The sequence below is a fragment of the Rhineura floridana genome, chromosome 17, assembly GCF_030035675.1.
Source record: "Rhineura floridana isolate rRhiFlo1 chromosome 17, rRhiFlo1.hap2, whole genome shotgun sequence".
NCBI lineage: Eukaryota > Metazoa > Chordata > Lepidosauria > Squamata > Rhineuridae > Rhineura > Rhineura floridana.
This window is the reverse complement of record NC_084496.1, coordinates 13,195,905-13,212,472: the sequence shown is the minus strand read 5'-3', so window position 1 is coordinate 13,212,472 and position 16,568 is coordinate 13,195,905. Positions and strand designations below refer to the sequence as shown.

Below are 16,568 nucleotides of genomic sequence, written 5' to 3'. Positions count from 1 at the left end.
CTCCCACTTGAGCTGATCGGGCCCGAGGAGGGGAAGGTCTGATCTTCTCCTCTGGTGCGATCAGCGGGTTAGGTTCTAGACCCCCGTGCTACAGCTGATCCGCTTTTTGGCGGTTTTTGCTTTTCGGCGGGGTCTGGAACCTAACCTGCCATATCAGTGGGGCCCCACTGTACACATTAAATATATATACATGAGTTTAAATAGATTTTATTAATGTTAAATGTCTATGATATCAATCAGTACAAAAGTTTTAAATTGATTTGATTTGATTCAGTTAACACTTCTGGCTTTATGTGCACTTTCAGAGCAAAGTATTCCAGTTAGAAGTCATTTAATGGAACTGGGACTGACTGCTGCAAGATTTGCTAGAAAGCGTGGGAATGTTGCTTTGGCAACACGTTTGCTTGCTCAGTGCAGTGAAGTTCAGCTGGGAAAAACCACAATGGCCCAAGATTTAGTCCAGCACTTTAAGAAACTGTCAACACCAATTCAGATGGATGAGAAGTGGGGTCCTGAGCTTGAAATTGAAAAGACCAAATTGTTATACACAGCAGGTAAGTGTCATTTACATGCTTGTCTCCGAAATCGCTATGAAATTCAGTCAAGCTTTATTGTAAATGGTTACATCAAAAGAATTAAAACTACCTTTTAAAATCTTTGTGTACATCCTAATGTACAATAAGGAATTTCACATTGGAATACAAATCTAATATAGACATACCAAAGAGTCTGTAACAAGTAGGATTTTTTACTTGCTAAGCCCCCATACTATATTGCAAATTGACTTTCAAACTCTGCAGTTTTTGAAAGTGGCTTGCCATGGAGGATAGCCAAGAAGTGGAAGACTGGTTTCATTTTTAAGAAATGCAAATCCAGACCCCTTCGTGGTGAGGGAGCTAACCATGGGTGAGTTTTTAGCCCTTGGCCTGAATCTCCAAATATAACTTTTTTGCCCTGTAAATAATCATAGTTGGCTGTAAAAAGGCTGTTGTGTTCTCTGAAACTTGCAGAATTAAAATGGATTCAAAGCTAATTATGCAGCTAAAATAATACTACATTTCACTATTTTTCAGGCCAGTCAACCCATGCAATGGAAATGCTCAGCTCATGTGCCATATGCTTCTGCAAATCTGCCAAAGCTGAATATGCTGTAGCCAAGTCTATTCTTACACTAGCCAAATGGATCCAAGCCGAATGGAAAGAGATTTCAGGACAGCTGAAGCATGTCTACAGAGCACGACAGCAACAAAATCTCGCTGGCCTTTCCACATTGTCTAAAAACATCTATAGTTTGATTGACCTTCCATCTGTTAACACCATCGAAGAGGACTATCCCAGGATTGAAAGTGAATCCACGGGTAGAAAAGACCCTCTGTTAATTTTCTGCTTTGTCTTGCATGCATCTTTGACATGGTGGTTCCATGCTGTTCAGTAAGAGGCAATATTAATTCTAGGCTATAGGTGTGCAACCTGTGGTCTTTGTGACAAATATGGCCCTCTGTCTAATTTTATGAGGCCCTTGGCCTTATTTCAAAAGTCCTTTGTAAGTGATAAATTCTGTTGAGAGTGATCTGTCCCATTTGGGGAGGGGAGGGAGATAAAGAGATGGCCCTGTTCATTGTAGCTTCTGCGCTACCCATCACCCACATGCAACCCCTGACAGATTACCCCTGAGAGAATGCGGCCCTCACCAGAAAAAGGCTCCTCAACCCTTCTAAGATTTAGTTTAAGGAAATCTCCCAGACAACTGGAATCCTCCCCCTAAGTAAGACAAGGCTTCACCTTTGGAGAAAGGTGACTGCCCACTCCGCTGATTTGGGCAGTTGATACCTTTACAGATAATAGGTCTGCAAGAAGCAAGGGTTGTGAAAAGTTAATTGTGGAGGTTCATTCTAATATGCATTCTTTAGTCACCATGCTAAGTAATTAAAGTGTTGGGCTATTTAGTCCAGCTGAAGCTAATCTATATCTTCCAAGTGTAGACTAGCAAAAGCTGAGGAACTTTCTGCAGAATAAGAGTGAGCAGAATATAGATTGTTGGATGATTTGCAGTAGATTGGCAATGGTTTCTGATGACTTGCTTTAAAAACAGCAACAACCCCTCCCCCACTGGGCTTTTAGAGCTGCATCTGTAGTAATGCTTAATTAATTTGGAACTTATATATGCAGGTGAATGGCTGTTGGGGTGCTGTAGGCAATTGACTGTACCCCTTAGGTATCATTTTGCATTGGCTCTATGCTCCCCAGCCACTACTTTGCGTCGTTTCTTCCAGTGCTGTGGAGTCGGTATGTCAAACCTTCGACTCCGACTCCTCTATTTTTCTACTGTCCGACTCCGACTCCTTCATAAATGGCAAATGTATATTAATGTATTAATATTAATAAATTAATATTAATGTTAAAATACTAATTTTATTTTGAAGTTGTAGTCAGTACATTTCTACCAACTCCGACTGCACCCAGAATTGCTTCCAACTCCACAACTCCAACTCCACAGCTCTGGTTTCCGCTTGTTCGATTCTAGTAAAAAGCAAAGCAAATCTTAACAAGCCTGAAGTTTGTTCATAACATTTGCAGAGGATCATAACACTGTTGTATCTCTTTGAAGTAACCGCTTCATGTTTTGTTCTCTCCTTCCAGTAAATATTGGTGTTGGAGAACCTGACTTCATTTTGGGGCAACTCTATCGCCTGTCTTCAGCACAAGCACCTGAAGTGGCTAAGTCGTGGGCAGCACTTGCTAGCTGGGCATATAGATGGGGCCGAAAGGTAGTTGATAATGCCAGGTAAATCTTACTCTTAAAAAACAAAATAGACCCTGAATATTATTTATTTATTTATTTAATCAATCAATTAATATCCCGCCCTTCCTCCCAGAAGGAGCCCAGGATGGCAAACAAAAAAACACTGAAAGCACTTTAATAATCTTAAAAACAAAAGACTTTAAAACATTGAAACAAAACATCTTAAAACCATCTTTAAAAAAGACTTTAGAAACATCTTAACTAATTCCAACAAAAACGCAGGCTGGGATAAAGTAAAGGCTTGTTGAAGAGGAAGGTCTTCCGTAGGTGCTGAAGAGGTAATGGAGTTAAGGGAAAGGAATTCCAGAGGGTAGGTGTCACAGCACCAAAGGTCTGCTTCCTATGTTGTGTGGAACAGCCCTCATGATAAGATGGTATCTGCAGGAGGCCCTCACCTGCAGAGATTGACTGGGTATGTAAGGGGCAAGACAATCTTTCAGGTTTCCTGGTTCTAAGCTGTGTAGGGCTTTATACAACAAAACCAGAACCTTGAACTTGGCCTGGTAGCTAATAGGTAGCCAGTGCAATTCTTTCAGTAGTGGGGTAACATGTTGGCTGTACCCTACCCCAGTGAGCAATTGCTCCATCGCATTTTGCACCAGCTGCAGCTTCTGGACCAACCTCAAGGGCCGCCCCACATAAAGTGCATTACAGTAATCCAGCCTGAAGGTTACAAGTGCATGGACAACGGTGGTTTTGTTTTAAGTGATTTTTATTTGAATCGCAATGGAGCTTTCCTGTTTTAATGTTTGAGCTCTGTTGTGAGAACAAGATTTGCTTGCTAATGTCTGGACTCTTGAGAATAAGTAAAATGAATCTTACTGGTTGTGGAGAAAAGTGTCCTAATGAATGATTCCCAGTACTGACAACCCCAGAAGGTCCAGGCTTACCGTATGGCATTGCCTGAGAGAACAATGGCTCATTTTGTTCTTCTGATGACCCTTTGGCTGGTAGAATTTGAATTCCTCAGATTTATAAGGGATACTAACCTACAGGTTCTCTCTTTAAAGTTGGCTATTGGGTGGGAGCTGCTGCACAAAAGCTCTTTGCAACCCCTTTGCATTGATGCAACTTCCGCTCTGAGCGGGAGAGCCAAAGCCTGCTTTTTACAGGCATCGGCTGTGTTGAGCGAGTTCCCCTTGGGAGAAATCTCTTGTGGAGCCAATCCATCAGGCTTTGGCCTGCACAATCGGGGGCACACATGAAGGTACCTGATTGTGCAATGCCAGCCAAGTCTCAACCGGCCATCGGTTATGACATCACGTGTTGGACAGGTGGGTGTGGTTTGGGGAAAACAGCCTCCAGGGCAAATGTGTGAACCCTTGGCGGGCCAAATCTGGCCTGTGGGCCGGAGGTTCCCTAGACTGGTCTATATCCTACTCTCTTAGAGAGCTTTGTCTTCTTTCCGTTCCAAATTAAAGCATATACAAATAAAAGCAATTCCTTTAAAGAACTTGGCAGTTATTTGCCTTCTGTTCTCTTGCACTGAGAAGTATTGTCTGCTTTCTGGTACACTGAACCAGAAAGTACAGTTTGCTTAACTATTCTGTGTATGAGCTGCATGCTAGTGCACACAGCTCAAGCACAGTAAGGTGAAGCAGACCATACATTATTACCTAGTGCTGCATCTGAATGCAGTCATTGCTTTGAAGCAACCACAGTTGTTGCTGATGACTGCAGCACTGAAACTTTTATTTTCAGTTGCTAGCCCTTGTGCAGAGAAGGTCATTTAACCTAAGGTAACAAGTTACACGCTAGAGTATTAAAAACTAACCTTTAGTGGAGCAAAAAATGTTAGCACCATGCTCATTATTTACTTTCGAAGATGATAACATGTGTGGTGTTATACAGTCAGGGAGGTGTCCGTCTACTTCCAAGAGAGAAATCTGAAGTTCACAGCCTGCTTCCAGAAAACGTTACAGAAGAAGACAGAGAGAAAATCTATGGCATCCTTGGACAGGCAGTATGCCGGCCTGCTGGGATTCAGGTTAGTGTAAACTAATTGCAAGATTTTCACAAATTACTGCATTTGTCATGGGTAGCCAGCATGGTGCCTTCTAGATGTGGACTACAACTTCCATCAGCTTCAGCCAGTATGGCCCATTTGTCAGAGCTGAATGCCTTTAATATGATTGGCAAATGCCAATAATAAGACCAGCATAAATAGGCTAGATAGCCACAGCATGTGGGTCTAGAAATCATTGTTGATTTACATCAGCAGGAATATTAATTCCTCAAGCGTTGAAAAAAGACTAACCCAGCTTCTATAATAGGGTAGTTATTTTAACATGTGAGACACTGGTTCAGTTGTAAAATTTAACAAATTACCTATGTATACATAAAAGAAAGGGAATGGTGCCTTAATTTGTAAGTTGTGTATGTATATATATGTGTGTTTGTGTATATATGGATGGTATGAAGGGGTAAAATTGTTTTGTTTAACTTTCACTTAGGATGAAGACATAACCCTTCAGATTGCAGAGAATGACGATAATGAAGAAGATGATATGGTCGATGTCATCTGGCGTCAGTTGTTGGCAAGCTGCCCCTGGCTTTCAGACCTCGATGAAAATTCAACTGAGGGGCTAATCAAAGTGTGGAGAAAAGTTGTAGACAGAATCTTCAGTCTTTATAAACTTTCATGCAGTGCCTATTTTACTTTCCTTAAACTCAATGCTGGTCAGGTACGCTGGACATTTTGACTAGCGATGTGAGCAAGGCTTTTTTTTAAGTCTCTGGGGCTTGTGGGAGAAGCTGTAGTGTCAGTGAAGTTGTTTGCTTTAATGTGTAGGTTCCTCTGGATGAAGATGATCCCAGAATGCAGCTTAGAAACATTTCAGAACAGAGTACCGACGATGTCATTGCAATGGCAACCTTAAGGCTGTTGAGGCTGCTTGTGAAACATGCTGGAGAGCTTCGGCAGTATTTAGAACATGGGCTAGAAACCACCCCTACGGCTCCATGGCGAGGTAGGAAAGTCCTCAGCACTCTGGAATTCTCTGGTGCTTCTGTATTGTATTGAAAACAAACCAGCCTCCCCCCCCCACACCTCTATTTGCATGCAGATTAGGAGGAATAAAACAGATTTCAATATATAGGCTTGGATCTAAAAGGACTTTGTATTTGTATTTCTTGAATAACGGCTTCTGTGCTGCTTCTGAAGCTGAAGGATGTTACTCTGCATGTGATCATGATAAGGATCATAGCATATTAATCTACATTGTGGTGTTTGGTTTGTTTGTTTGTTTTTTTAAAAAACAGGTTTTAAGAGTTGTAGAAGCCTTAGTTTTTTTTGTGGAACTGGAGGAGTGTGGACAAAGCTTGGACGTGGAGATGTTGTAAAAGGAGTATTCATTCTGAGGAAGGATAAGGCACACAAGCCATAAACGAGGCTATCCCATGTGCATGCATCCATCTTGTTTTTGAAGCCTGTAACAAACTGTATGGATGGTTTAAGTTGTCGTGTTTCTTTCCCTTCCTTGATTAATAAACATTCACCTATGAAGCACAGAACTTCTCTCTTCTTCTATCCTCCCCCTCCCCCAAAATAAGTTGGCTCCCTGTTTTAAAATGTTATGGGAACCATCTGTTGGTGGTATAATTGAACCTACACTTCTTTTGCTTTAACAGCGTTAACAGAGGGCCTATCCAGATGTTGCTTATTCCTTCTGGTACTTCCTCAGTACCTGATATTGGGGTTAAGTTTTGAACATGGTAGACTTTGGACACATAATAAGAAGCCATGATTCATTAGAAAAGACAATCATGCTGGGAAAAACAGAAGGGGGTAGAAAAAGAGGAAGGCCAAACAAGGGATGTATTGATTCCATAAAGGAAGCCACAGACCTGAATTTACAAGATCTGAACAGCGTGGTTCATGACAGATGCTCTTGGAGGTCACTGATTCATAGGGTCGTCATAAGTCGTAATTTACTTGAAGGCACATAACAACAACAACAGATTTGGTAAAACACAGATGTTGAACATTTTCTTTGGCAGTTATAATATAACTTATTCTTGGTGTCACAATGTAGGAATAGAGTATCTGTATATATCTTTGCAACTTTAAAAAATGCCATAAGTTAAATAAATGAGTAAATAATGGTAGACCGTAGCATGGCATGGTAGGCTGTTGAAGCAGTATCCCAGCCTCCATGCTATGTAGGCTGTTGTTTGCAAGACTAGAACCCTGGTTACATTGTTTTGGATTCAGGGAGCTCCTTTTACAATGAGGTTCATTGGGTTTTTTTGTTCCTCCCCAAAGCATCACTCCTATTCTACGTCACTCACCATTCCTCTGATTCTCTAGAATATCTGTTCAGGAGGTGCAAGGGGCTGCAGTGGAAAGGTTAAGACAAGGAAGCCCCGTTGGTTGAGTAGAACTCTTGCTGCAGGTGTTTGACTAAACCACTGATTTGTAGCAGAAACTTCAGATAGTGAGTAAATACATGAGCATTTTGGCCCTTGAGTAGAGAGTTAAGGTCTATTTCTTGTACTGTCAAGGGATAATATTTGTTTCAGTTACTTAAAATCTGAATAAAATAATGTTAAAATGACAATTGTGTTCAGTGGTCAGCTTAATTCTGTGCACCATCCACTTTTATCTTCATAAAGGTATTATTCCTCAACTCTTTTCACGTCTGAATCACCCTGAAGTATATGTTCGTCAGAGTATTTGCAACCTCCTTTGTCGGGTAGCACAAGATTCTCCTCATCTTATATTGTACCCTGCAATTGTGGGCACTATTTCACTTAGCAGCGAATCTCAAGCTTCAGGTATGTTTTGATAGGCATACTTTGAAGTGTTTCATGGTTCAGTCTAGTCCCTATTTATTTCTTATCAGTATGTCTACTTTGTTCATGATGTAAATCATGTTGCTGACAAATATTTTATGTGTGCCACTATCCCACACGTTGTTTTATTGCTAGCACCTGCTAGGATGAATCTGGTCCATGTATACAGAGGGATGTTGGCATGAGTTGGTTATATCATACATCTTTAACTTCATCAGGGTACATTGGCTTGGAGGCAGCAGGGGAGTGTGTGTGAGCACTTCTGCTTGTCCAAGGCTGGGGTCCCTGGTTTATTTACTTACATATTTTATTATTACATTTATATCCCACCTTTCCTCCAAGAGCTTAAGGTGGTGTACAGAGATGGTTCTCCCCTTTCCAATGTTATCTTCACAATAACCCTGTGAGGTAATTAGGCAAAGGGACAGTGACTGGTGCAAGTGCACTGGTGCAGTGAGCTTCGTGGCTGAGTGGGGATTTGAACCCTTGTCGCCCAGGTCCCGGTCTGGCACTAACCACTACATCACATTGGCTCTTATGTTTGTCCTTATGTATGTTTGTCCTCCATGTAAGATGCCATTTCAGAAGGTCCTCCAACCCTCAGGAACAGCCACAGAGAAATCACAGAAGAATTACAGGAAACTTAATAATAAATAAATTATCACCACCATTTCTTTTGTTTCAGTGTTCAGGTGTGAGTGCTGTTGCTTATGTACAAATAAACGGTAAAACTTACAAACAAGAGGGAGGTGTTGGCATGCTCAGGGGAGCCCCAAGGTTTGTAGAAGTACAAAAAGAAAATTAGTCAGAATGTTCCTAAGGGGAAGGGGTGACCCCTAAAATAGCTCAATGAAGACTTGGCATGCCATGAAACTGAGTAACTGGGGGGGGGTAGATAATTGTGTGGATGGGGGAATAGAATGGAGTACCATGGAGAAAGGCATGGTGGCTGACTAGATCAGTGAACAGGAGTCACACTGCAACATTTTGTTGCAGGGCCCACATGTGAAATATATTGTCAAAAGCTCCTGTTAAGCTTTAAGTTAAAGTATGGCTAAGTATTACCTTTACCTTTCTTTAACATTTTACAGATTAGAATTTCTAGTAGCTGCAGGTGAGCTACTTTAGTCATGGATGTGCAATTTTACTGATGCCTGGCCCATACCTGGGTTTAAACTTTGACAGATGAACTGGTTTCACAAAATCTAGAATTGCCAGACTCCATTCAGTGTAGCTTATCTGTCTGTCATGCAGCGGGGTGTGACTGGTGTGGCCTACAGAGGCTTGCATCATTTTGAGAGTTTCATGTTGCATGAACGCACCATGCCATTCTTCAGACAAAGTCATATACCGATGAATTGCATAATTAGTCAGTGTTTATAGTCAAAAGCAAATTGTCATAATGCTTGGTAGCATCTGTCTGGCCTTTGAATTTTGACCTAATGTATTTTCTCTTTAAAATACAGGGAGCAAATTCCCCTCAGCGATACCTACCTTTTTGGGCAACATTCAAGGTGAAGAATTGCTGGGTAGTGAGTGTGATGAGGGAAGCCCCCCTGCTTCTCAAGAGAGCATAAAGGATGAGCCAAAAATGGGCCTAAATGAAGACCAGGCAATGATGCAAGACTGCTACAGCAAGATTGTAGAGAAGCTGTCGACTGCAAATCCAACAATGGTGTTGCAGGTATAGTTGGGGCCTGCAATTCAGTCTTATTTTGTGCTATTTGTGTTTGCAATCAAAGGACACACAGCTAAGTACTTCATGTGTTTACTTAACGCAGAAGGGAATCCATTATATTTACTTACAGAATTGCACTTGAGACATTTTTTAAAATTACACAAATATTTTTGCTGTCAATCCAGGTCCAGATGCTTGTAGCAGAGTTGCGCAGAGTTACTGTTCTTTGGGATGAACTTTGGCTGGGAGTGCTTTTGCAACAGCACATGTATGTTCTTAGACGGATACAGCAACTGGAAGATGAAGTAAAGAGAGTCCAGAACAACAACACTCTACGCAAGTAAGTTTTAATCAAATTGCATGTGGATGTGTTGCACATGGGAATTGTTTCCTCATTGGAAATAATGGTGCTGCTTTAATGGCACTACTTTTTAATGGCAAGTGCCCTAATTTTGCACTCTGAAGAATAATTACTGCATGAAAATGGTCCTACAATGCTCATTCAGCTCTATGATACTAAACTGCCACAAAGGGAGTAAACGGTGCCCCCACTGAAGATTTCTGCTGCAGAACATAGAGAACTGCCAAGTCAGACCACTGGTCCATCTAGCTCAGTAACGTCTTCACTGATTGGCAGCAGCTCTCCAGGATTTCAGACAGGGTTCTCTTCCAGCCCTACCTGGAGATTCTGGGGACTGAACCTGGAACCTCCTGCATGCAAAGCAAATGCTGCACCACTGAGCTAGGGCCATTGAGTGAAGGGGATCTTTGGACGTATAGTTAATATAATAGTTCTCACTGTTCCAGGTGTCGGGGAACTTCAGAGGCAGAACACATTATAGTGCCAGTTCTAGAGTTCCCTTACAGAATATGACTTGGAGAGATGGGAGTAAATTGGTAATCATAGTAAGATTTCCTTTCTTCTCCAGGTACCAACTTGTTTAGAAATATTTTAAAATACTCTTGCTTTAAAAGCAGGAAGGTAGGGGACTTGAGTTTCCTTGAAAGGGCACATTTCCCCAATAATAATAATAATTTTTAAAAGTCACTTAAAGGTAAATTGAAGTGAATTCTGAAAAAGAGCTTAGGCTGCAGTACATGTCTACTCAGAAGCAAGCTCTGTGGGTTCAATGGGACTTAATCCCAGGGAAGTGTGTATTGGATTGCAGCCTAAGTCTGTAATTCTTTAGGCAACATTTTTATAGCAGTATTTAGAAATGTCAGCATACTTGAAATGCAAGCAATATTTTCCCCAAACCCTCTATTTTTTTGTTCTAGGGAGGAGAAAATTGCCATCATGCGTGAAAAGCACACAGCCCTAATGAAGCCTATTGTATTTGCTTTGGAACATGTGAGGAGCATCACTGCAGCTCCTGCTGAAACACCACATGAGAAGTGGTTTCAGGACAACTATGGAGATGCAATTGAAAATGCCCTAGAAAAACTGAAGAATCCATCTAATCCCGCAAAGCCTGGAAGCAGTTGGATTCCTTTTAAAGAGGTATCGTATTTCTCCCTTGCCAAGGATACATTAACTTGGAGTGTTTTTGTCTGCTACACATGAGCAAAATAACAGAAATGCTGCTGCTGCTGCTGCTGCTATTGTAATTCAAAATATTGAAGCATTCGTTCTGTCTTCTAATGTTTTTGTGGTTAGCATCAAACCTTAGGTTGTAGAGAATTTAGAAAAAGCAATAGAATAATGGACTAGAAATATCCCTCTTTTCAAATGCACTACACTGGAGGGTGCCCATTTTTATGGCCCATGGGCACATTTGCAAACTGTGCCATTGCCACTTGATTCTGTAGGCTTCTCCCTCCCCCAGAGATGGCATGCCAGCTGCTGACAGATTAATTGGCCAGGAGCTGGCATTCCACCAGGGAAGGTTTGGTGGGCCAGGTCAGGCGAGCACTTGCCTGCACCATTGCAGTACAGGACAGCATGGAGACAACACAGTGCTGTGAAGGAGATGAAAATTCCCCCCTCCCTCCCTCCTCATCAGAACAGTCATCTGAAGAGGAGGGAGGGGACAATTTTTTATCTCCCTCAAGGGTCTGGGTGGGAGGTTCTGCTAAGTCCAGCCCAGCACTATGTAGAGATAAAGATAACCTTCCCCTTCCTTCTCAGCTGATCTACATGGATCAGTTGAGAAGCAGCGGGAAGGCTATGCACCTGTGATTGTGTGTGGGTCTGCCATAACAGCTTTCCGTGGGGGCAATACAGCCTTCTGTCCCAAAAAGGTAGCCCATAAAATTAAACAGACACTTTTGGGGACGTCTGTTTTTTGAATTCCTTTAAAATTAGTATATTGACAGACTAAAACCATGTAAGGGTCAGGACCTCATCTTCTTTAACCTTGTGTCTTTCTTTTTTAAAAATAGGTAATGCTCAGTCTTCAGCAGAGAGCCCAGAAGCGGGCTAGTTACATTCTGCGCTTAGAGGAAATCAGCCCCTGGTTGGCTGCCATGACCAACACTGAAATAGCTCTCCCTGGAGAGGTGTCTGCTAGAGACACTGTAACAATTCATAGCGTGGGAAGTACCATAACAATTCTGCCTACAAAAACCAAGCCCAAGAAGCTCCTTTTTCTGGGCTCAGATGGGAAAAACTACCCATACCTTTTCAAAGGTAAGAACTCATTTTTGGGAGGAAGGGTGGGATACAGATTTAATAAATAAAATAATAACTTTGTTAACTTCTCATGGCCCAAAGCAGGACTTTTTTTAAATGGAGGATATCACTGGATATCTTTCTAGTTACATGATGTCCTGTCTGCTCTCTGTGTGTGTACTTTTCCATGTAGGGCTGGAGGATCTACATCTTGATGAACGGATCATGCAGTTCTTATCCATTGTTAATACAATGTTTGCTACAATAAATTGTCAAGAGACACCCCGTTTCCATGCCAGGCATTACTCCGTTACACCACTGGGAACAAGATCAGGCCTAATTCAATGGGTGGATGGAGCCACTCCTTTATTTGGACTTTATAAAAGGTGGCAACAGCGAGAAGCTGCTTTACTAGCACAAAAGGTAATAACTACGTTATATATACTGACACCAGTTGGGAATTAAACTCTGTAATTTTATATTATCTTGAAAGAATTATATTTACTAATCAAAGTTCTGATTAAAATTGGAAGTGTATGCTGAAATATGGTACCATGTAAGGGTTATTTTAAAGTTAATTTGAGGTGCAGAAGTCAAGTAGTAAGAACATGTGATTATAATAATGAACCTTTGTGTGTGCTCTTTTCTTGTGACTGTCCTCAGCCTGCAGAAGTGTAATTTGGAGACTGAATGTATTGGGCTGAGAATGTCAGTGATTTGTGCTCTGCTGTGACAGTAGGTAGTAGAAACTCATATGCCTGTGAGTGTTGTATGGACGAGTTCAGACCTGCTTTGTGCAGTGTCTCTTAGGTTATGCAGGCCCATCCACTGGTCTAGACCCTGAGGTGCTCTTTGAAGAAAGACTTGGCTGAGGCTGGAGTAGGGGAGACCTCCCATTCTTTCTTCTGCCTCAGTGACTGGATGCAGAAAGCCATACTGAGTTGAGAGATGCAGAGCTTCTACATGGCCTTTTGGCCCTCAGGATGCATTGGTCCTCATTCCAGTGCTGCCTTCACTAATCTCTGCACTGCCCAAAGTTGAGCAGGGTTTAGGAGAGCACATGTTCTTAGAGCAGGAAAGGGATGGTGTATTAGATAAATAAATAAATAAATAAATACCAGAGCCTAGAGGCCGTAAGAGTTCTGCCTTCTGTCATGCTGTCCATTTGCAGCACAGATATATCAGCAATGGGAGGTGATAGTTGGAGAAACAGCACTTAACGCAACATGGAATTTTGAAAAGCAGAGTGGGAAATCGGAAAGCAGCATGAGGCATTCCCCCCCCCCCGAAAATACTCAGGCTGGTTCTGCTCAAATTGGTTTGGTTTGGAATACAAACAGTAAAAGGGTCAGTAGTGAAGGAACAATCTACATATTAAATGCAAACCAAATTGGTTATATGTTGCAAACCATTGTCCAGTGAGGGTTTAAATATATGGCATAATTCTGATCCAAAATATATTGAAATTTTTTTTCAACATTAGTTGGAGTGTGCAGATGACATGTAATGGACTGTCTTTTAGGCCCAGGATTCGTACCAGGCTCCTCAAAATCCTGGAATAGTACCAAGACCAAGTGAATTGTACTACAGTAAAATTGGACCAGCTCTGAAGGCAGTTGGGCTTAGCTTGGATGTTTCCCGTCGAGACTGGCCTCTGAATGTAATGAAGTCTGTTTTAGAAGAATTAATGGAAGTAACACCACCCAATCTTCTTGCTAAAGAACTTTGGTCGTCATGCACCACGCCTGATGAATGGTGGAGAGTTACACAGGTAGATTGAGACATTTAGTAATATAATATCACATTTTGAATAAGTGTAGTCCACTGTCTTCTTGCAGTATGTACATGCACATCATTCTTTCTATCTTGATTTGCCAAATTGTTTTAAAAGTCCTGAGTGGCTTTTCTAAAAGAGTTTCCCTTGTTTCAGAATACTACAACCTCAAAGAGCATAATCATCTTGCATTACTGCTCTGGATGCCAATTAATTTCAGAAATAAGTTCAGCAGCTGTACTTTTCCACTAGCTAGCAGTCTTGGGGTGGTGGTGAGGAGAGAGACTGTTTGGGGAGGATCACATGTATAAATATGTACATCCTTTGCTTTAGACATGAAACATACCCTCCAGATGTTGTTGGATTCTTAACTCATCAGCCCCAGTCACTATGGCCAATGGACTGGGGATGATGGGAGTTGTAGTCCAGTAACATCTGGAGAGCAACAGGTTCCCTATGCCTGCTCAACTTCCTCTGACTCATTCGTTAGTCAAACAGTAGAAGCAGGAATGTATGCATGCTCATTCTTTGCTGTGCTCCTCCTTGAGCATGACTGGCCTTAGTGTGAATAAAGGAGCATGAGGTTTATCAGTTACTCAGCACTGGCACTGACAAAACACATTTAGTGGCTTTATATTGGGAATATATTTTAAATGGTAAGAAAGTTGATTTATGACTATGAAACTTTTTTCTCCAAGTCTTATGCAAGGTCCACTGCAGTTATGTCCATGGTTGGCTACATAATCGGTCTTGGAGACAGACATCTGGATAACGTTCTTATAGATATGACTACTGGAGAAGTTGTTCACATAGATTATAATGTTTGCTTTGAGAAAGGGAAAAGCCTTCGAGTGCCAGAGAAAGTTCCATTCCGGATGACACAAAATATTGAAACAGCATTTGGAGTAACAGGAGTGGAAGGGGTTTTCAGGCTTTCTTGTGAACAGGTAGGCTATGGGATATTGGCTTTTAAAGAAGACGTACATCCCTGTGAATTTTGCATGGGGCCTTTTTGGAAGTGACATTAACTGTGGGATGCCCTCCCCATGGAGGCCTGCCTGGCCTTGGCACGGAATGCCTTCAGAGGTCAGGCAAAAATTGATTTGGTCTTGGCAGCTAACTGTAAGTGCATACATGAAATGATACATCTAAAACACTTTAAATATAGGTTCTGCACATCATGCGGAGAGGCCGAGAGACCCTACTGACACTACTGGAAGCTTTTGTCTATGACCCACTTGTGGACTGGACTGCAGGGGGGGAAACAGGGTTTGCTGGAGCAGTGTATGGTGGAGGTGGACAGCAAGCTGAGAACAAGCAAAGCAAGCGAGAGATGGAAAGAGACATCACGCGTAGCCTCTTCTCTTCCAGAGTAGCTGAAATAAAGGTATGTTCAAGCCTTTCAAATTCCTTTTACATTTGACAGTCTTAAATGCATTATTATTTTAGATTCTAGGAGTAAAATGCAAAGTCTGTTGCCAGTGTAAATAGGTTTTTAGATTACAGTATTTCAGACACTTTTCCTTCTTCCTGAAGCAGTTTATACTCTAAAATATGTACACTAGCTATTCAGACAAACCAAATAAAAGTGTGTGCTTAACAGATGTGTTTTGCCCAGAAGTTCCTTTTTGGGTTCAGGGGCACATTTGAAAATCTAAGAAACTTTATGGGCATTCCAAAATACACATTTCACAGAAGAAAAGATGTGATAGTCAGAACCCTCCTCTCTCAAAACAGGCCAATTACCTACATCCCCTCAAAATAAATAAAACAGACAAAAAAGTAGGTACCCCCCCATATAGCAGGCATCTCTGCCCCCCTCCAAGTAAACCTCAGTTTAAAAAATTGTGAGGCAGTTGTTTGAGGATTTCATGGTACCCACAAGAGTACCATGCTGAGGACCCACATTTTGCCACTCTGTCATCCAAAACATTAATTTTGCTCTGAAGTGTTTATGTGTCTACTATATGTAGAAGGCAAATGACACGTACTCTTTTATTCCTTTAATACTCTAATAGTTTACTGATAGCATAATCAGTTGTCCCCTACTTTGCAGTACTTGTAGTGAAAAGCAGATAAATTTTATATACATAAATAAAACAATGTGTGTCTACAGGTCAACTGGTTCAAGAACAGAGATGAAATGCTGGCTGTGCTTCCTAAGCTAGATGGCAGTTTAGGGGAATATTTAAACTTGCAAGAGCAGTTAACGGACATTGAGAAATTGCAAGGCAAATTACTAGAAGAGAGTGCCTACCTGGAAGGAGCAGAAGCGGTGGATCACCCATCTCACACATTGCAGCACAGGTATAAAGATTCTCTCTTTAATTTAGCTTTAGCTATGACATTCAAGTGCTGTATGGAAATTCAAGTCTGTATCTGTTTCTCTAGAAATTAGAGTTGAATCATACTCCGTTAAGGTGGCTACATGTTTTTTTAATGCAGGTATTCTGAACACACTCAGCTGCAGTCTCAGCAAAGAGCTGTACAAGAAGCAATCCAGGTGAAATTGAATGAATTTGAGCAGTGGATATCACATTACCAAGCTGCTTTCACTAACTTGGAAGCAACTCAGCTTGCAAGTCTTCTGCAGGAAATTAGTACCCAAATGGATCTTGGTATGAAACAAATTAGATGGTTCCCTCCCTGCCCCCCTCCCCCCCCCCCGGTTAGCCCTACTATGACAGATTGAGGGCCAATAAAATGATGATGTTGTTTTTTTACCATGGGTGGTGTATCATTTGGATATGTCCAGGATACTTCTGTGTTACAGTATTACAGTCAGCTTGAAGGCCTGCTGCCAGCAAAAGTCTGGAATATGGTGCTGTGCCAATAACTGGAATGCAATGGATGTTGGATTACAGCAGGGCCCCACTCATATGGCAGGTTACGTTCCAGGCCCTGCCGA

At 41.6% G+C, this 16,568-nt stretch overlaps 1 protein-coding gene across 1 annotated transcript in view; it reads left to right on the top strand.

Moving 5' to 3' along the window:
• The window catches only part of SMG1 (SMG1 nonsense mediated mRNA decay associated PI3K related kinase), a 90,426-nt gene that overhangs the window by 57,943 nt on the left and 15,915 nt on the right, over window positions 1-16,568 (top strand). Inside the window, exons 30-46 of the mRNA XM_061599121.1 lie at window positions 306-554; window positions 1,074-1,358; window positions 2,641-2,785; window positions 4,655-4,790; window positions 5,257-5,487; window positions 5,595-5,772; window positions 7,418-7,579; window positions 9,064-9,281; window positions 9,461-9,615; window positions 10,554-10,776; window positions 11,658-11,904; window positions 12,080-12,309; window positions 13,409-13,657; window positions 14,359-14,607; window positions 14,829-15,047; window positions 15,777-15,967; window positions 16,106-16,278. Of these exons, the coding sequence (XP_061455105.1) occupies window positions 306-554; window positions 1,074-1,358; window positions 2,641-2,785; window positions 4,655-4,790; window positions 5,257-5,487; window positions 5,595-5,772; window positions 7,418-7,579; window positions 9,064-9,281; window positions 9,461-9,615; window positions 10,554-10,776; window positions 11,658-11,904; window positions 12,080-12,309; window positions 13,409-13,657; window positions 14,359-14,607; window positions 14,829-15,047; window positions 15,777-15,967; window positions 16,106-16,278 (3,540 nt within the window). The remainder of the gene's footprint in view (window positions 1-305; window positions 555-1,073; window positions 1,359-2,640; window positions 2,786-4,654; window positions 4,791-5,256; window positions 5,488-5,594; window positions 5,773-7,417; window positions 7,580-9,063; window positions 9,282-9,460; window positions 9,616-10,553; window positions 10,777-11,657; window positions 11,905-12,079; window positions 12,310-13,408; window positions 13,658-14,358; window positions 14,608-14,828; window positions 15,048-15,776; window positions 15,968-16,105; window positions 16,279-16,568) is intronic.